The sequence below is a fragment of the Sciurus vulgaris genome (assembly GCF_902686455.1).
Source record: "Sciurus vulgaris genome assembly, chromosome: 1".
Taxonomy (NCBI): domain Eukaryota; kingdom Metazoa; phylum Chordata; class Mammalia; order Rodentia; family Sciuridae; genus Sciurus; species Sciurus vulgaris.
Window position 1 is genome coordinate 177,374,625 of NC_136461.1, and position 21,686 is coordinate 177,396,310.

Consider the following 21,686-nt stretch of genomic DNA (forward strand, 5'->3'; position numbering starts at 1 on the left):
GGGGGGGGCAGAGGGAGTGACTGGAATGGCATGGCTTTACAGAGATTGATGACCCTAGGATGAAAGAGAGAACGTATTTGAGAGATGTCCAAAAGAGGCTCAAAAGGAAATGATACGGGAAAATGGACCACGGGAGAACCAAATATCACTTTTGAGCGTTCAGTCTTAGGATACTGGAAGAAAAAAATACAGAGGTCAGATTTTGTTTGAAGATGCTTTGAAGATGCTGAATTTGCATTAACAGGAAACTATCACAGATGCTCAACAGGCAATTGGAAATGAGTCTGGAGCTCAGAGGAAAGTTTAGGGATGAGGATGGATATTTGGAAATTTTTAGTATGGAAGTGATAATCAAAGCCATGAGATCATATTGCAAAGAAAGTGAAGATTGAGACACGTGTAGGACAAAGAAATTTTCAGATTAAGGAAGTTTAGTGGTTAGTGGCAATTCCAGTTCTTTCCTTAAATTTATAATTGCTTCTCCTAATCTAGTACTTCTCAACCTTAGCTGTATAGCACCATCACTTGGGAGAAGTACAGGATTTTCTAACTCTAAATTTAAAGGTTACTAAGAGAAGTGTGATCAACTACATAATGTATCAGTTACATACAAATAAATTTTGTATGATGGTAATAGGTGAAAAAGATCACATGCCAAGTTGAAATACAAATAAAATAGCTGGTTACAGTATTTGTAACTCCAATCACAGCCCTCATTAGTAAAGATCTAGAAATTGAAAAGTAGATCATAAGCAAAGGCGAACACAACTGTTCATAATATTTGCAACTTGTATTACAGCCCTTATTTGTAAATAACTTCTAGAAATCAAGAACTAAAAGACCAAATCCCAAAAGAAAGTGGGCAAAGAACACAAAGATAGTTCACAGACATGTGAATGAGCAGGTGGGAAATAAATCCCACAAAAATTTGGGGAACTATCACCTCATTGTCATTTCTGGGGGATTATTAATCTGAAGTGTCAATACATATTCTTCATGGTGACACAGGTTGCTGTACCTTTTGCCACCTACAGGAAAAAAGCTAAATCACTGCAGACTATTGGATCTTACAGGTACAATATAACATCCGAGTGTTATATTTAACCCAAATATAATCATTCCCATGCTTGCCAGTTTTGAGAATCAGAGCAAGAGAAGTCTCTGAAACAAATTTAGTCTGTAGAAGTGGCAATACCACTTGGTACCTATGATCCAATGGAGTCAATGAATTAGGAGTTTTTATAGCAAATAGAGGTGGAAATGACATCTTAAATGAAAACCAACAGGAAAAATCAAAGACAGAACCTCTAGAATTTTCTAAGAAAATTATGGCCTCTTCTAAATATTTTCTTTAAAAAACAAGACCCCAAATACCAGCAGCATCTGGCATGCTACTGAGCCTTGGTAGACATCAGGTGACCATATGGTCAGAGTTCCCCGTATTACCTGGGTGTTGATTGACCCATCTGTAATGTTGAGGATGTAGGTGTGTAGCAGCAATCATAGTAAGGAAATGGCATATAAGAGACAGCTTAGGGAAGTCTAGAAGGTACCTTCAATACCAACTCTCCCACACCTCATGCCCTATGACTTCTTGGTGTGTTCAACAGTTGACTGATTAAAAATGTTGAGGTCTGTATGTTACTCTATGATACAAGCCCAAGCAGGTATGCTGATGTTAAGTCCAAAGCTGTAGCACTATAGTCCCAGTGGCAGGTGACCGTGAAGGACAATGAAGGAAAATTCACTGGGTACTTCAGTCACTGGAGTGAAAAATGTTCAAAACATAGATCTATGCTAATTCATGGACAACTACTGTTGCCTTAGCTGGATGGTCAGGGAACTAGAAAAGCAATGAAAGATGGTAATAGGAAATTTCCGACAAGTAGTGGATGGATCTCTCTGAGGGTATTTGCGTCCCTTGTCAATGACTACCAAGGTGCATTCAATGCTGAGCATGCTCTTAAGAATGAGGGCTAAAATAACACACTGGGTGTCTCAGATTTTTCCCAGCCACTTCAGTGGTTTTAGAAATACTATGTAATCACATAACAGTCCCAAAGTGCTTACTATCCATAAAGTGGCATCAATTTCTATAGAAAAAGGAGTCCATGACATGACAGCAGACTGGAGAGTAAGAGTTTAGGAACTATATCAAATGTGTAACCTAGGAAGCATTCAGCTGCAGCCAGTAATAGAAAAATCCAACTGAGATCAGTTTGTAAATAAAGGAAATTTATTGTTCACCCTGAAAACTTCTGAGATACATGTTGATTGATACATGGTGAGTTGAATCAGAATCCCATACATGTGACTTAGAACATAGTTTCTTTCTTTCTTTCAATCTCTTATAGTTGCTTCATTGATGCTGACTCTATTCTGGACAAACTTCACCCAATTCATGATTCTAAATTGGTTTCCAGGAGGTATGAGAGTTATATGCATTCTCACTCAAGAAACAGCAAAGAGAAAAATCTATGTCAATATATTCAGGAAAAAAGATCTTTAAGACTTACTCTGATTGAATCAGTTTAAATAACTGCCATTTCCAAACTGGTCATTATCATCAGCAGCGATGGTACATTCAGATTGGCTCTGCCTATCAGGGCTTACCTCTGATTCCTTCTAAATCATAAAGCTGAGAATGAAGGGAAGAGGTAGGCTTTGAAAGAAATTCAGGCTACTTCTCCAAGAAAAAAAGAGAAAAGGACTCAGGGCAGTCAACAGCAGGAATTCATTACAGGTATTTCAGAGTCTATTTCCTATTTACTCTTATAGAAAGAAGTTCAAAACTATAACCCAAAACCACATATTTTCTGTATGTTACCTAACGCATAAGGTTAAGAAAAATCATTTCACAGTATTATATTTATTTCAATAACCACTACAGAGAATTTGCTACAAAAGTGGTAATAATACATATTTTATCTGGAGGACTTTTTGTGGGATTCACATTCAAAAAAAAAAAAAACCTGGGCTGGGGTTGTAGCTCAGTGGCAGAGCACTTTGCCTAGCGTGTATGAGGCATTGGGTTTGATCCTTAGCACCACATAAAAATAAACAAATAAAATAATGGCATTCCATCCAACTACAACTCCAAAACAAATTTAACAAAAAAGAACACCTAACTGATGACTTCTGAAATCAAATATACTTTTTAGTTGATATCCCTATTATATAGTGTGCTGTTTAAAAAACATGACGTAATTATTGTCAGACCACAAAAACATATTGAAATCAAAGGGACTTCTTTATAAAGCTTGAAACCCATCACTTTGGGTCTTTCATCATGGGTCTCTGGCACATAGCTTGTTTATTTTCTGGCTTCTTTTAGAGTTCTCTATAGTCATATTCTGGTTTTTCCCTTGCTAACCTCTCCTACTTCCAGGCCTTCCTAGACTTACAGTACTTTTTCATGATAAAGTTCTTTTACTTTTCCTTCATCTGCTGAAATCCCAGAAAGAAGAGAGCCCATGGTAAATTACATCCTCACAGTTTGCTCACTTCCTCAGCTGCTTGCAACCTGTCTTCAACTTCTATAAACTGAATCCACTTAAAGTTACATTGGCATCAATGTTCACACTACTGAAATATTTACATGGTTGGTAACATATATTTTAAGTTTGCTTCTATCTGGTCTTCCTGTCAACCCTACCCATGTCTCTGTACTAATTACTCTCATTTCTCTTTTACCTAATAAAACCCCAATAGGTTTATTAGTAAGGCCAAGGGTTATGCACTGACCAGGCTTGCAGCTTGCGCTTTATTTATTATACTGACGACTCACTGCTCAAGACAGGCCACCTCCACTCCCTGCTTGCTAGTTTTCTCGAGGTTCCATTTGTAATCTTCCTTCAAGGTTTTCTCATGAACTCTGTTCTAGTTCTCCTCAAGCTGTAAATCACCACCTGACTCCATCAACCATGTCCAAGCTACCACCAACTCTTGACACCAGAAAGCTTCTTAACCAGTATCCCTGCTTCTTGCCTGTCTCCTAATTGTTGCTCCAGTCACCAAAATGAGTTCTCATACAATCTAAACTTCTTACCATAGACTACAAGATCTGGCTTCTTTTAAGGTTTACTGGTCCAAGAACTGTGTTAAATTCTTTATTTGGATAAATTCAACTAATCCTGTCAATAATCCTATGGCTATGTATCTGATGCTGCTGGTGACTCATTTAGATTCCTTTTACAGGGCTGGTGCACTCCCATACTAGCTGCTACAGGTTGGCTTCCAACAGCTTTCCACCCTTACCTGGAAGACTGCCTTTATTCTTCTTTCCCTGCCTTATTCTGTCTTCTTTATTCTGTTACAGATTTTTCCTAAGAGTACTCCCTCAGTCATGTGCCAAAGAATCCCCATCTCAGGCATTACTAGAGGAACTGATCTAAGACATCATTACACAGATAAGAAACCAAGAGGCAGGTGAAATGATTTGCCTTAGGTCAAACAGAAAATTAGGAGGCTGAAACTGGAAGCCAGTCTGATTTACCAGCCTGCACTCTTTCCTGCAATGCTGTAATAGTTGGTTCTCCAACCTCCCCTTTCTTCACTCATTCTCTACTCAAGGTAAGTCCTGCCTCAGGGCCTCTGTAATTCCCATTCTCTCTGCCTAGAATATGTTTTCTCTATTTTCTTGTGGTTTGCTTTCCCACTTCTTTTAAAAGTTCTCAAATATTACTTCCCTCAAAAACACCCTGCCTGACACCAACCATACTAAGAAGCCAACACTATCCTCAATTCTGCTTTCATTTTATTTGCTTTCAACACCTGAAATTATACATAGATTTGTTTTCCGACACTCATACTAAAATGAAAATCCCCCGAGGGCAGGAATGTTGTCTGACTTACTGCTATATTTCTGAAGCCTGGTAACTGGCTCCTGGCAACCGGTACTTGGTAACTATTGTTGAATGAGCGAAGTAAGAGCACTTTTCTCAAAACACTTTTAGAAACTCTTTGTAAAAATGTCCTTGCATGTTCTTAATTTAATGTTCTTATTTAATACAAATTTTATTATGTTAGCTTATATGCTCTTGGAGGACACAAATTATGTTTTATTAATTTGTGGGTATACAGCAAGATTCAAATGATGGTGCTACCTCTAAAACTCCAAATATAAACTATAGTTTATCTTTCCATATAGGTATTAATATCAGGATTTCATATAAATTACAATATAATCCAGAAGTATGAAAAAAACACTATACTTAATTTACAAAACATTCCTATGCATGTTATATGTATTAAATACAATTAGATACTTATCATTTCATCTTTATTTTAAAAACAATGCCATTTTCAAAATATAAAAAAATAGACCTATTTTCAAAGAAATATGGCTCTGAAAACCATAATATTTTATTTACAACAAGTGGATGGTAGTGCAACAGCACGCATTGATGTTTATGATAAATACAATATCAGTATTATTCTGTCGGCCTTTTGTGGTAGGCCTTTATACTTACAGATAGTTACAATTACTTTAACAAGTAAAATCAATAATAGCCATTAATATAATTTGTACTTCAATGTGAATTTGAGCGACCAATGTAGATTAATCATTTATTGGGAACTGGATCCATACATCTGGACATTAAAGGAGAAAGTTAAAATTTCCCTCTTTTCAGTTTGTTAACAACACACAGCATCTGTGAAAGACAATCTACTGAGCATTTCTCATAAGTGATTCACAGCCATACGTGCTAAATAATGGCTGCCAGAGCCTAGAAATTGAGATTTTATGACTTTAATCTACACTAGGTATTTATGCCCCAAACCAAGAACTGAGTCCAGGATTATGTTTTAAATTATGGAGGAGCCACTGGGGGAAAAAATGAGCAATGGAATGACAAAAAATGTTAGATATTTCTCAGAGAATTACATAATTCCTCAAATTTCTACAGTTAGTGTGTTCCAAATGAATTAAAACTAAAGCACGCTTACAGTGGACTTTTCTCACTAGAATATCCCCATTCAAAATGATCTGGATTTGGCAAAAACCTTAATCAGTAAATTCTTAACACATTATTCAGTAAATTCTTAAAGTTTAATTACCCTTGAAACAAACATTCTTTTAAGAAGCTGTTTTCGTGCTATTGCACAAGGTCAATTTTAAAGTCAATCCAGGCAAACAAATTCTGAAAAAGGGGCACATTCCTCTAATCCATTTAGCAAGTGTTGCAAATTAGTTTCTACTTAAACAATGAAACAGAGAGATGTCTGAAACTTTACACTTGGTGTCAGTTTTAACATGTGGAAGGCAGTCATGACAGGCAGAGGTAGCCAAGTCCCATATATATGGAGAAGACAAGAAGCAGGACACATTGTGAAGACTTAGCAGCTCTTTGACTTCTAAAGATTAATGACAAATTTTGTTTATAAGCCATTTTGCTGTGCAGCATTCTTCTGAGTTTCATGTCTCAAACACAAAGGAGATTGATGCTGTCTGGGACAAATATACAGGAATTACTTTTTTTTTTTTAGCTTACTTTCTTGTCTCTAAGGCCAAGTAAAAAATGTGAGACATTTTCATATACCACAAAGGTAATACAGCAGGCCGGAGTCACTCTAATCAAATTGGGGGCAATTCCTTTGTAAAATCCACCGATGCCTTCTTTCCTTAAGAGGGAAAAATAGATACATGCTTAATTTCCTAAATAGCAAGCCAGAAAACACAAATTTTAACTGAGAAGGGTGTGGAGTAAATAGATGAGTCTATCTTTGACTTAAGTCCATGTTTAGAATGTCCTGAAATAATATAGTTTAAAGCCATTCATAGGGGCCTACATTCTTTTCATAAACTGACTAAGAGAGAGGGTGTGGACACCTTAAAACTGAGCTGGAAAGTAGCTTTAAATTAACAATCTTTGAAATGTTTTCAACTGTGTGGATATGCAGCAGTTTTAACTGATCTAATCTAAGCATTAAAAATCCTATAGCTTATATAAATGCCCACAACACTATATATAATACATATAAAAATAAAATTTTATTTCCTTGATGCCTCTAATATGGAATAAGGCCTAGGAACTTGACACTTAGGTTCTTATTCAGTATTTCTTGAATTTAACTAAATTTAAACATTCTAAATATTCTGCTTTGGCCTTTTAGAATTAAAGGCAGATAATCATTTATTCTCATAGTGAAAAGCAAGCATCTCTTCCATACTGGGAGACAAGTACTGAAAAAGTTATAGGACCAGTAGCAGGTATGGGGCCTTCTAAAATGTATTAAACTAGGTTTACTATTTCTTACTTTCAATGCCAAATGTTTAAAACACTCAATTTTTATTATTTTTTTCAAGTAGCTAATTTTTTTTCTTGAGATGGGGATCTTGCTATGTTGGCCAGGCTAGCCTCTTAACTCATAATCCTCCTGGTCTCAGCCTCCCAAGAAGCTGTGCCACCACCCCCAGATCTCATTTTATTTTTACAGCAACCTTGTCAGCCTATTTAGTCTAAGTTTACAAATGAAGAAATCAAGTCTCAGAGAGATTTAAGTCCATGCCTACATAACAGCAGTAGTAAATGGGAAAGCAGGGACCACTAGTCATGCTTTTACCATAGCAAATTGGCCTTTGTTATACAACACATACAGGATAAATTAAGGCATCACAGCAATTCTGATATTCAGCATACTCTCACCTCCATGTCTTTGCAATTACATCCGTTACACCATTGTAACACATATGCTGATCTTGAAGACGGGCTCTCACAACTTGATATGGGTATGTTGCTGCTACAGCAAATATTTTGGATAGTGCAGCCACAGATATATATTCTACTGTGCTCTAAAATGACAATGTGAAACATTTGTAGACAGGACTTCTTTAAAAATATAGAAGTAAAAACTATAAAGAACAAAAAAATTTAAATGAACCTTTATGTGAAAAATACGGTTTCCTCTCTTCAATGCAAGCTCTGTGTAAATTATGTGGTTTTGCTTTAAACATTCGCACATCATTAGCTTATCAATATTTAAATATAAATTAAATTAGCAGAGTCAGTATTCATTATCACAGCAATACTACCGAAGTATACATGACAAAATTTCCAACTCTTAAATGCTTCTACAAGTAAATATGATTTTTACAAGAATGATCTTACCAACTGGGCTTCTGGTAATCTATTGATATGCTGGTTGTACTTCAACTTAAGCAATTCATATGCCATAAACTGAAGGGCACCATGTGATGTTCCAAACAGTCCAGGAATAAATCCCTAAAAGGGAAGAATTTTAAAAAGAGCAAAAACTAAACAACTTTCAAAGAAAGATATACTTAAGTCAAATATTTTCTCTCTTAAGTGTAGTACTCTAAGCAAATTTATTTAAGTTTTGTATATATCACATTTTTATATGAGGTTAAAATAGTACTCTCTTTTACTTTATTTTTTAATAAAAGATTTGGGATTTTTGCCAAGCATGGTGGCACATGCCTGTAATTCCAGTAAATTGGGAGGCTGGGATAAGAGGATTACAAGTTTCAGGGTAGTCCCAGCAACTCAGTGTGGCCCTAAGTAACTTAGCAAGACCCTATTTCAAAAAAAGGGGTGAGGGGGGTAGAAGCAGCTGGAGATGTAGCTCAAGGGTAAAGTCCCTGGGTTCAATCCCTAATACTATCTGCTCCTCTCCATCTGCCCCCAATTTGAATTTTCATGTTATTTATTCTTTAAACAATACACATACAAACATAAAGAAGACCCCATCATCAGAACCAGGACATGAGCAGGAGGTTAGATTCTGGAAAAGTAAAAAAAGGAAAGGTAATAATAATTCAATGGAGTAAGCATAGGTATTCTAAAAGAATAAGGCAAAAAGTAATGGAGAAAACACAGAATTGAATGATTTATGTCCAAAACTTTTGCCCATAGGCCAGTAATTTATAACAAACTCATGTTATTGATTTTAAAAACTATTACACAATTCTTAAAAAAAAAGCTAAAAATTGAAAGTATCTAATTTTAATTTTAAACCATGGATGGCCTAAAAAAAAAATGTAGGGACTAGGTGTGGTGGCACATGCCTGTAACCTGAGCTACTGAGGAGTTTTGAGGCAGGAAGATCATAAGTTAAAGGGTAGCCTGGTATATAGTGAGACCCTGTCTAAAAATACAATTTTTATAAAAGGGCTGGGTATATAGAGGTATGCAGTTTAGTGGTAGAGCACCTGCCTAGCATGTATGAAGCCCCGGATTCATTCCCCAATAGTGTGGGGGGGAAATTTTATGGGAATAAGACAGGTGGGAATGGACAGCAGAAAAGCAGAAAATGGGAGAAAAGGAGTTATAAAATAAAAAAAAAAAAAACATGTTAATGTGACTTATAAGATATTTGAAAAAATATCACAATAGGCAAGGGAATAGGGTTTTTGTTATTTTAAAAATTCATGAAAGGTTTGAACTTTGTAAATTTTCCAATAAAATAAGAGCCTATCAGACTCACTTATCTCTTCTCCAGACTGTTATCCCAACTTGGCTATTTGACTTACTGAAAAGACACCTGACAGAGTTTTAGACAGTTCTCACACCCACCAGTGTCATGACAACACGAGAATAAACAGCTTAAAATACAATCTTAATATTATAAGCTAGATTTCAGTTTTCATTCAATTGTTTCTTGCCTAAGGGTGGCTTCTTTAGGACTGAATCCAGGTCATTCAGAAGAGAAACAACAAAGCTAAGAGAAACTGCAATGCTCAGTTATTGAAAATATATTGATAACTCATTACCTTATACAATCCACGCACACCTTCATACTTATATATTTTCACAAGTGCATCAAACATTCCTTTGTATTGTCTCTGTGAGGAGTTAACAACACCTTCATACTGTAACATGAGGCGAGTTTTTGTTACCCATAATGGGTTTGTAATGCAGAGGGTCATGGCTCCTAAAATCAGATTTAAAGAAGATTACTCAGCATATAGGTGCTTCTCTACTTAATCCAAACTAAGAACAGTCCATTACGTAAAGGAGGAGGTTACCTAGAGGCTGTATCAGGAACAATAGAGATGTGGTCTTTTTAGGGTCAGAGCATAGACATAATTTTTGAGGGTTATAAAAAATTCCTCATGTGGTGGTGAGAGGTAAGTTAAAAGGGAAATGAGATGTAAAATACTTCCCTTTGAGGTCTGGGGATAGCAAAGGTCCCCTGACTCCTAACCAATGTGGCTGTTATAGAAAATAAATGGAAAGGAGATACAGATCTTAGGAGCATAAGACAGTATAAACCAGAGGGGCTGAAGGTTAGACGAGAACCAGGAACCCAGCATCTCAATATTCTGTGCACATGTACACATACGTTCACCTCCTTCCTCACAATCTTCCCCAAATCTATTCGAAGTAGCTACATCCCCTCAAAAATTAACTGTGTGATACAATGTCACATTTTACATTCTTTACAGAAAGTGACAACTCTGTAAAAGAAAAAAACTGGTCAAGTTTTTCATTTGCTAAATTTTCTAAGGAGTCCTTTATTCAACAAATATTTGTTGAGTCTTATCATGACTCTGCTAGTAGCTAGGTATTCAAAAATGAGTGAAATAGTTATTGCTTTAAAAAAACAATCAGTAAACACTGAGAAACCAAGGTACCAAGGTATTGAAGAAGTAGGATTTATAAAGATTTATGGGTCTCACTTCATTTTTTTCTCCAGATAGTATACGAACATAAGGTAATGAAATAAGGCTACTAAATTAAATACTTTGAAAACTGAAATAATATTTTAAGGAAACATCTACCAAATCATCCTAATTTATTAGGAATTCATAACTTTTCTAAATTTTCCACCCTTTGTGATAAGTACAATTTGTGAAATCCATCCAGAGAAATCAATAAGGGCAAGTGCTAAGAAATTTTATGTGATAACTAATTAATATACTTAGGTAACTTTATTTAAATTCTGGCATTCAAAGGAAAAAAGACAAAAAATAAAAATGAAAAACAAGTTTGGAAGGTGATGTTTTATATTTCACACATTGCCTTACCAGCTTCAGCAGCGGAGACGAGGTATTCTGTTGCCTCTAACCTTTCGGCTCTTCCTTCTGTTTTATATGATTTGATGGCATTGTAACTAAAAGAATTAAACGTGAGCAGGTTAATTAAAATAGATGTCCTAAAACAGTAAAGTCTGTTTCAAAAAATATGCAACTTAATAGCACTATCCCCAAAGTAAAAGTCAATGAAAAACACAAACACATATGAGACTTTATTTTAAAGAATGGACATGACAGAAATGGTTTACTATAGGATTACACTACCTCTCCCTAACAAATATATATGTCTGGCAATATATATGTAAAATATTTTAATCACACATTCAGCAGTTAATTAAAAAGGACAGGAAAACTGGGAGAATGGGAAGATGTAGCTGTGATGCAGAGATTGAGAAGAACAGGCAAAGGCGAGACCAAAGGGGCACTTAACAAATATGTGTGCTGAGTTCCTATGTTCTGGAACTATCCCTTGGTTTTCTGACAGAGAAACATCAAATACAGATCTTTCTTAAGATTAACAAGGATCACAAGTGGCAAACAAATAAACGTAGTAAAAGACATAATAAAATGATAATCATATTGAAAGGACACAGATAGTATCATAAGAGATCCAGAAACTATGAGGTCACAGAAGGCTTTACGTTGGAGGGGGCACTGAGCTGTGCATGGAGATAGGCACAGTTCCAGTAAGGAAAGATATGAACATGGGGAAAGTGATAGTGATAACGGTGGATGGTGAAGACAGGGAAAACTGAGCCACATCGAGTAACAGAGATTTCAGTTTTATCTGGCAGAAAATAGTCACTAAACATTTCATTGCAGGGGAGTTAAATCAGGCCTATTTTCTCTAAACGCAAATTTTACTTTCCTCTTAAAAGACTTAGTTGAATCAGTATTTTCAAACTTTCCCAGTATAATTCTAACATGCAACAAATTTTTCTCATAAGCAATTCTCATCACATAAACATCATTTGTAAGGCTTGTTCTTAGAACTCTCTAGGACAATGTATACAAATCAAATTCATAAAGTATTTCTTGGGGGCAAGGCGGCACAGCACCTGTAATCCCAGATACTTGGGAGGCTTAGGCAAGAGGATCACAAGTTCAGAGCCAGCCTGGGCAACTTAGAGATCCTGTCTCAAAATAAAAACTAAAAAGGGCTAGGAATATAGCTCAGTGGTAGAGCACTCCTGGCTTAATCCCCAGTACTATAAAACAAAAACAAACACAAACATATATGTGTATGAATATATCTATATGGTTTACCTAAATATGTCTTAGGAGTGAAATTAAGAAAAACATTTAAACAAAATGAAGGCTAAATTTTAGTTTTTTACTTTAAAAATGTATCTTAAGATTGGTTTGGATACTGCCATTAAGTTATGAAAGATCAAGTAAAATATGTAACACAAAGGAGAAAAAGGCAAAGGCACCAGGTATTGATGTTTTCCTAAAAATGTCCTCTGTTAAAGAAAAGCTGAAAATTCGTGGATTCAGTCTCAAATATCAGAGGCAAGATCACAGCAGCACGTGCTTCTCCACAGCAGCACCAAGTTGCTCTGTTCTTATGTACTCAACAAGCTGAGTGTGGCTGCCATACATAGGTCTTTCTGTGGCTTCTTCAGAAGGCATGCGATAGAAGTTATTTCTAATAGTGATGCTATCTGACTGGTGAAGGAGTAAGAGAATGAAAATGAACGAGCTGGGAAGATGGAGCAGGTCAAATAAGAGGTATGAAGCAATATGCTTCAAAGCCTTTCAGCTTTTGCTTTCTTTCCTCAATCAGGCTCTCCTAAGATGTGTTTTTATAAGGACTCTAAATCTGTCTTTTCTTTCCTTTCCAAGTTCATTATGAATCAAATGCATTTCTGGGTTTCTTTTTTTTTTTTTCCCTTTGGTACTGAGAATAAACCCAGGGGTACTTTACCCATACTTTTTTATTTTGAGACAGGATCTTGCTAAATTGCTGAGACTGGCCTCAAACTTGCCATCTTCTTGCTTCAGCTTCCTGAGTCATGGGATTACAGATATGAGACACCACACACGGCAAATCAAATACATCTCTGTAAGCCATCTCAAATATTTCAGGAATCTGTCTGAGCATAAATAAGCAACAATCTCAGGATACTTTAGTATTTATAAAATTTTCTATTTTGGGGGCATTTTGTAATTAATCTCTTATTAGTGGAGAAAACAACAAGTTATCTTCCTTTATAAAAAATAGAAACCAAAGAACTGAAATTCACAATTCATTTTAGACAAGAGTTCCAGGTTCTTCCAATCTCTGCAATACTTTACAAAACTACTAATAAATAACAAATTGGTTTATTCAACTTTTTCTACTCTATTTTGTCTGGTAGAAATGCTCAAGAGTCCTGATATGGCCCAAACACCTCAGAAATCCTGAGGATGTCCTAAAACTTCATTTTGAATTGTCCAAATTTGTTTTTTTCAAATGATTTTAAATAAGATAAAAAGTTCTCTTCTAATCTGTGAGTGTCCTGCTTATAAAAATAATCAGTTAAACACCTTGCCTTCCTGAATACATAAAATGGCTTCTATAGGGTTTTCCATCTCATTTCTTCATCCTTTCCTTTATAAACTTTCTTCTAGACCAAATGCTTCTGATGATAATAGCTGAAAGTGAAGGAAACTAATAAGCTATTTGCTCTCTAATCCTTCCAATTAAAATAACTGATTCAATGATTCATCTTTCTTCATCAAACAATATGTAAAATACCACCAAAACAAAAATTCCTTTTTATTTAATACTGTGAAATCTCCCAGATCTACTCACAAGAAAAAGTAGAGTCCCCAGGATAAACCTGCACCCCAAACATTTGGAGTTACTCCTTGATAAAGTCCCCGCAGCCCATCAAGTTTCCAAATGGTAGTCAAGCAATGTAAAATTCCTTTATATTTTGGTCTCAGTTCCAATCCATCACTCACTGCATTAAAGGATACACAAAATGAGAAAAAAATTATAGTTCAGAATCACATATAAACAGGTTCATAAATTAGATATATAAAGAAGAAAAATTCAGAAGAAAAACTTTATTAAGCAGAAAGATATTTCCTAGGATTGTTCTATACTTCAAAATTAATGTTAATAAATTTATCCAAGCATTTATTGAGCATATATTAAGCACCCAAGTAATATTTTAGGAAGTATCAGATTAGCTATTAAATAATCCAAAATCTCTTAGTAAATAGGTTTCAAAACCTGTTAACATCCTTTCTCATTCTCCTGAGTCACTGGGATTACAGTACACCAAGCTGAAGTTTTTTTATACTGCTTTTCCCCCACTCAAGAAATTATAGAAACATTCCCCCTTGCTATTAAGTAGATTCCCAAACTAAGACTTTTAAAAAAGTGATAGTTTTCCATCTCCTAGACATTCTATCATTTATACTATCATTCCCCAATTTGACATACTCTCTTTTTTCTATTACAAAAAATTCTCTAAAGAATATTTTGTATAACAGTTTGTATGAATTCTTATTTCCTTAAAATTAACTATTAGAAGGGGAATTGACATGGCCAGGCATGGGTATAATCCCAGGGAGCCTGTAATCCCAGCTGAGTCAGGGGGATCCCAAGTGCAAGGTCAGCCTCAGCAACTTATTAAGACTGTCTCCAAAAAAAAGAAAAAATAGAAAGGGCTAAGGTTGTAACTCAATGGCAGAGCACCCCTGGGCTCAATCCAATACACAAAAAAAGGGGAGAGGGAAATGATATGGGTCAAAGTGTACTAATTTAAGTTATAAATACATATTGAAATTGCCCTCCAGAGAGAATTTATAGTCCACCAGCCACAAATAAGCATGCCCCGTTCAATGTACACTTGACTCTACTGTGTATAACAAGCATGGCAAATAAGAATCACTGACTTGTGTTTCAGTATGTGTGTATATACACTAGATAGCAAAAGTAAAATTTATTTACTACTATGGGTTGTGGCTGGAGACAGAGCTCAGGAAAGAGACTGCCTAGCAGCCACAAGGCCCTAGGTCTGAAATGGGAAAAAAAAAAAGTTTTGAGAAATTGCTCTAGATCATGTTCCTTAGACCCCACTGGGGAACAAAATTAACCAAATTATACTGTTAAATTGTGTGCATGTACAAGTAAGTAACAACTAATTCCACCACTAAAAAAATGATTAAAAGAAACCTCACTCATTATTTCCCTGTCTCCATCTTCAATCTCTCCCTTCCTTTCAGTTCTTAATATCAGAATTTAAACAGGCTTAAGTCTCTCTTGAAGTACTTCCTCTTTGATCCCGGTGCCTCCCTATCAGTTAAGCTTCTGCAAATGAGGAAACAACAATCCAGCTTTCTCACCTCCATTGCAATCTGTCTGAGTTTCACCTATTACTTCAAGTGCTCCAGTTAAGGACCTCCAAGTGCACTTTGGAGTCCTCTCTTCCCTTAAGAACCCCTTGTAATGGTGGTTCACTTCACCTTTTGAATATAGCTCTGAGGCTTATTTTTAAAAGGGACATGTTTTCCTTTTCCTCTTCTCCCTCTCCATCTCCCTACCTGGGGTGGGGAACAAGATTACTTCGAGTTATCTGCCAGAGGATCTAGAAGTAAATATCTTTCAAATTAACAAGTGAATGTTAACACACCATCAAGGCACCCTGGAACCCCTTGTCAGGGCACACCTGGAATACAGCCTTTGAAGAGCTCCTTTAAAATCCCCTTGTCCCTCCTGATAGGCAAATCACAGTCTCTGGGACAGAAGTCCCTTGCTCCTCCTTTGTTAGCAAAGCAATAAAACTCTTTTTCCTTTTTCTCAAAACCGTTGTCTTCATTATTGAATGGGCATGGGGACAAGGACCAAGCTTTTGGTTACACCCTTAGTGGCAGCTGACATTGTTTACCTTCTAAACACCTCCTTTTGGCTTGCCTCATCCCACATCCTCCTGATTTTCCTCTTCTTTGCCACTAAATTTCCCCTGGCCCCCTTTTCCTCTGCCCATCCTTGAATGTTAACTTTTACAGGCAATCTTTCCACTTTTCAACTGCAAAGTAGATTCACTGCCATCCCTGTGCTCCAGTTTCTTGATCTCTAGTTTTGATCTCTTTCCTAACATCCAGTCCTGGAGATAATTTTTTACATGGCATAAAAGACATGTCAATCTGCAGCTTAACTTTTCTGGAAAAAAAAATTTTTTTTTAAACTTTCATTTCTAGCATTTAAATTTTCCCTTCCACTATACCAAACTATCCACTCACAGCTTCAGACCAACAGCATATGTTACTGAAACAGACTTCCTGGGATTGAATCCCAATTGTTAACAATTATTGTGTGACCCCTGAGTAAGTCATGTGATTACTCTTATACCTGAGTTTTCTCACTCACAACATGGAGGGGGAAAAAAAACCAAAATGAATTCTAAATATGTTAACACCAATTAAATGAATCAGTATTAAATGGATTTATATATGTACAGTGGAGCCAGGGATGTAGCTCAGTTGTACAGTGCTTGTCTAGTATGTGCAAGACCCTGGGTTCAAGCCCCAGCACTGCAAAAAGACCCCCAAACTTTTTTTGTGTGTGTGTGGGAGATTCAAACCAGCGGTGCTTAACCACTGAGCCACATCTCCAGCCTTTTCTTGTATTTTATTTAGAGACAAGGTCTCACTGAGTCGCTTGGGGCCTTGCTAAATTGCTGAGGCTGGTTTTGAATTCAGTACCCCTCCTGCCTGAGCCGCTGGGATTACACACCAAACACTTAAAGCACATGGAAACATGTCTAGAAAACTGCAAGCACTAAAAATATTTGTTCGTTTATGCCACTGAGTCTTGCAATATCACATAAATATAACTTTACCATGTGCTAGTCTTGTTTTTGTACATTATTGTTCCTTTATTAATATTACAGATTTAGTTATATTCTCCTTTCTACTTTCCTCACAAAAACTCACAAATCTTTACAGATGGGGTTATTTTAGGAAATTCCTATTTTACACATTCTTATTTGCTGGGATTCCTATCATTTTTTCCCTATCATTTTTGAAAATCTAAAATTATATCATAAAGTCAGAACAGACCTCAACAATTACCTAATCCAAGTCTTCCACCCAACACAAGAATATCTTCTAACCTCTGTCTGAACCACTTTTAGTCATCACCAGTTTCATTTCATAGCACCACAATGTTGCCATGCCAAAAATTTGCTTCCCCATAATTTCAACTCAACTTATGTCTGAACTTAGGATCAACCCACAATGAGGCAGCTCTCCTTCCCACATGGAAGTTCTCTTAACTATCTCAAGGATTTCCATCCCCTCCAAGCTAACTAGTTCCTTCAGTTTTCTCACATGAGATGATTTCCAATCTTTCCAACTTCGGATACCCTGAAATTTGATTCATATTTAGAACTCATTGAAAAATTCTAGGTTTGGTTTAGTAGCACATACATTCAGGACTAAACCCCCATCATCAGATATTAATTTTATTTAATGGTTTTAATTATATGAAAGCATAAAAAACACAGGTTAAAGCGTTGATGCTGATGACCAGATGCTTTATCTCCATTACTCATCTAAAATTTTCCTCTTCTCTATTATAATATCAGAGCCACACTGTGGGCTTTATTATTACTCTCAATCCCCTATCTGTAACTTAACCCTACTAGTTTCCCACTACTCTCCCACTTCATCAAGATTATCATCTTCTCAAGATACCAAGAATTTTCTTCCCTCAGGTATAGTCTGCTTCACTGCATTGTCTTAAATTAACCAACTACACTATTTCTCAATGAACATTGCAACTGCCACCTTTTCTGCTCCTAACAAAGTTGCTGACAAAGGTCACCAAGTTACACAGGTCTACCCCTGCAGCCAAGCCCAAATTCTTTTATTCATGTTCAATTCACTATATACCAGGGATTCATAAAGGCAGGATGGTAAGTAGTTAAGCGCCAGAAGAAATCCAGAGTTAGACTACAGAGATTCAAATTCCAGATCTACCTTTACATTCTGTGACTTGGACAAGTTAAGTCATTCCAGTTATGGTCACTTGTATAAACAGGATAATAATCTCACAGGATGGTGAACAAGAATGTATATAAAGCTCGGTCAGGCACAGTGCTGCATGCATCCCAGCAGCTTGGGAGGCTGAGGCAGGAGGATCTCAAGTTCAAAGCCAGCTTCGGCAATGGTGACACACTAAGCAACTCAATGAGACCCTGTCTCTAAATAAAACACAAAATAGGGCTGGGGATGTGGCTCAGGCCCCTAAATACAATCCCCAGTACAGATGCAAAAACAAAACAGAACAAAAACACAACTTGATGTTTCTGGAACTGATTTTACCCCAGAGATCTTTCTTGTGAGATTCAGCTATTAAATACCTCTGAGTTCTGTGAAGTTTGGAAAGGATGAGGCCAAGGTAAACTGATACTTATGACAAAGCTGATATTACTGATAATACCGATTATTATGAGAAAGCAATCCAACTGCTTTTGCAGTTAAGAACAGAGTTGATGTTGGGCAGATTTGGGTACAAATTCTATCTTTAGAGCTTACTGAACTTTAATTTCCTCCTTGATCAATGAAATGCATCAACTCCACTCAGGAGGCTGATGCAGGAGGTGCTAAGCAACTCCGTGACATCCTGTCTCTAAATAAAAACACAAACAGGGCTGTGGATGTGCTCAGTGGTTGAGTGCCCCTGAGTTCAATCCCTGGTACCAAAAACAAACAAAACAAAACAAAAAACCATTATCTAAAGCTCTTTGTTCATTGCCTTTCTTCTAGTAAATGCTCCTGGCAAATGCTCAAAGAAGATTACTTGTCAATAATAATCACAATTATTTATATATGCATCATAAACTCCATGAAATTATGTGTTTGTAGTATCTTTTCTAAAGGGAACACTCCATAACTTTCACTGATTTTCCTTCATCGAACTGTTTCTTGCCATCTTTCTGTCAAAGTATTAATTCTATGGGCAACCTCAAAATCCAATCTTGCAAGGAACCTTTACAGATGCATGTGGCCATCAGCAATTTATGATAGTCTACACGTATTCCTATTTTGTATTTGAATTTACTCTACTTTGCCCTTGATTTTATGTTTTCGGGAATTTTTTTAGTTGACTAAGTCTCAAATCTTACAATTAGATAGTAAGTTCCCTGAGGTCGAGAACTTTTTAAAGCACTTCTGTAACCCAGAGAGCTCTAAGTCTACAAATATTAAGAGATACATAATTCAATTCCAGGTACAAAAAAAAAAAAAAAAAAGTGAAGAGAATAAAATACCTAGTATTACTCTAAGATAAACCCGAACTGCAAATTGAATTCTCAGGGCAGAACTTAACTTGTATTAAGAACCAGAAAAAAGGTTTCCGAGTTAAGTTTCCAGTTTATCTCTAAAACTATCTCTTCCAGAATTTAGTGTTGAGTTTAACTTGTAAAGTGCTAATTCGACATCCTTAATTCACTTTAAAAAAATCTAGATTCTGGCTACTTTTTCGTTCAAAGGAAACAGTACCACACTGTAAACACCAAAAACCAAAGAAACTGTAGAGAATTCTATCTCAAACCTACTTCTATATATCCACAGAACAGCACTCTACCCCAAGCACTTGGCACTTTCAGTTACTCTTCCAAACATGTGGCTGCCCTACGATTTCAAAGTACCTCCAGAGAGTTACTGATTCACACGTGTGACAGCCAAGTCCTAAAAAAGTGACAAATCCACTTTTTTTTTTTTTTTTCTTTTCCCCTCAGACTTTGCCCACAATCCCCATCCCTCAGTCTTAGAGAGCGGGGAAGACAGCGGCCAGGTCCTCCTTTCACAAATCCAGTTCCAGAGCAGACAGCGTAAACAGCATCTTTTTCAACGCCCGCCTCCTCAAAGTTTACAGAAGAAGCAGGGGAGAGCCACGGTCCCCTTTTGAGTTTCTACCACCCAGTCGGTGCTTGCAGCTAGGAAAGCGCCCCGGGTCTGGGTGGGCTCTTACCGGCGAAGCGGATCTTCACTAGGTCGAGCGGGTGTAGCGCAAGGTTGGATAAGACCCCGCCGCTCACACCAGCTACCAGGTTCTCATACCGGACGTGGCGGAATACTGTGCTCCACGCCGACGACCCGGACGCCGACTGGCCCTGGCCGGTCATAGGCTCGGGGCCCGCCGACACTACGGCACCCAGGGCCGCGGAGGTGGGACGAGATGCAGTGGCCGCCACCGTGGCGACGGTCGCCGCCCGGGAGCAGGAACCGCAGGGCGCGAGCCCACTTCCGGGATTGGCGAAAAAACTCTGACAGCCGGGACCCAGGAACCAAGCCCCGAGACCCCGGTGCACAGGGCGTGAGGGGGCACGGGCGCACGTCACGCCGGTGGAAAACGTGAAGGAGGCGGGGTGCACGCCTCCACCTAGTGCCCGCCCTACCTCCACGGCTGAAGTGGCGTGCTTGAGTCAAAGGACGTGGACGATAACGACAGCTGAAGAACCGCCCCCTGCCAACCTTTGCCGGCGCAGCTACGGAGCGCCGCGGGATCCAGCTGAGCCTCGCTGGCGGCCACGAGGCGGCATCACGTGACAGGAAGTAGTCAGCGAGAGGCGGAAGTGGAGTGTGCGGGAGGAAGTGGTGGTTCTCACCGGACTGAGGCTGGTGGAGTCCGGGAGGAAGAGCCGCCAAGATGAAGGTGAAGATGCTGAGCCGGAATCCGGACAACTACGTACGCGAAACCAAGTTGGACTTACAGAGAGGTGAGGGAAGTTGATTGGAAGGGGCGCCTCTGCAAGTCTTAGGTCCGGCCTCAACGAAAGTAAAGGAGTGGGCAGACGAGCACTTCAGTCTTGTTCTTTCCCACTTCTCTTTCGCCTAGGCAAACTTCTTTCAGATAGCGCTGTTGCGGAACTGGGTAGCGGGTAGTGTTTTTTAAAGACTTTTTTTTCCCCCCTAAGAATTTCTTCTAGTGATAACAGAAAGTTCCCAGGAGGTAGAAAGGCTTCCGCCTCCGCCTTCCATTTCCATCTCCTGTTCTCTGGTTCTTTTCAGGTTTCTGTTGTTGAGAAGTGAAACTTGAATAAGCCACACTCGTGTATTGAAGGGTTTAAGGATTAAACAGTCTTCTTTAAAACTTTGCAACTTCTGTATTCACTTTTCCTCTTGTAATTACTTATGCGTATGAAAAGAAACATGGGTTTTAAAGCCATCACTTTTCGCTTACCAGCAACCCTTGTGAAAAGTTTAAGTGCGGAAAGGGTAAAGTGAAAATAATAAGTTTTATTTATCCTTAATGACCCGTTCGCTCATTAACATGCCGACCGCTTATGAACTGTGATTTTGGTCATGAAACCTAAATGACTAGAGACCAAACTGGTGTGAACAGACCATTGTAAGTGAAGAGAATAGCACCTGCAAAGGCTAGGGCTATGCCTTCTTTCTAAGGCATACGAAGAAGGGCCATGTCTTTGGAGTTCGTTGAGGGATAAGCTATAAAAGTGAGATGAACAGTATTTCACTTTTGATTAATAGAGAGTTGTCAACATAGATATGAGTATTGCTAAGATGTAAGTCTATGGTCTCTGCTTCCAGTATGTTTACAGGGTAAGTAATGAGACAGGAGTATTTCTGAAATGCAAATTAAGTTTGTCTGTCAGACTTGAGATCGTCCTCAGTCGTTGAACCTCTGATCCCTATTTCATCTTTAATTTCATCAGTCACTACT

At 37.6% G+C, this 21,686-nt stretch overlaps 1 protein-coding gene across 1 annotated transcript; it reads right to left on the minus strand.

The window, feature by feature from the left end:
- Window positions 1-2,746: 2,746 nt before the first annotated feature.
- On the minus strand, window positions 2,747-21,447 carry LOC306642759 (solute carrier family 25 member 32). The gene is made up of 7 exons (XM_079108498.1): window positions 19,974-21,447; window positions 13,797-13,947; window positions 10,991-11,076; window positions 9,734-9,894; window positions 8,112-8,225; window positions 7,650-7,795; window positions 2,747-6,624 (listed from the first exon to the last, which is right to left on the minus strand). The coding sequence occupies exons 1-7, from the start codon at window positions 20,125-20,127 to the stop codon at window positions 6,486-6,488; spliced, it is 951 nt and encodes a 316-aa protein (XP_078964624.1). The 5' UTR covers window positions 20,128-21,447; the 3' UTR covers window positions 2,747-6,485.
- Window positions 21,448-21,686: the final 239 nt, after the last annotated feature.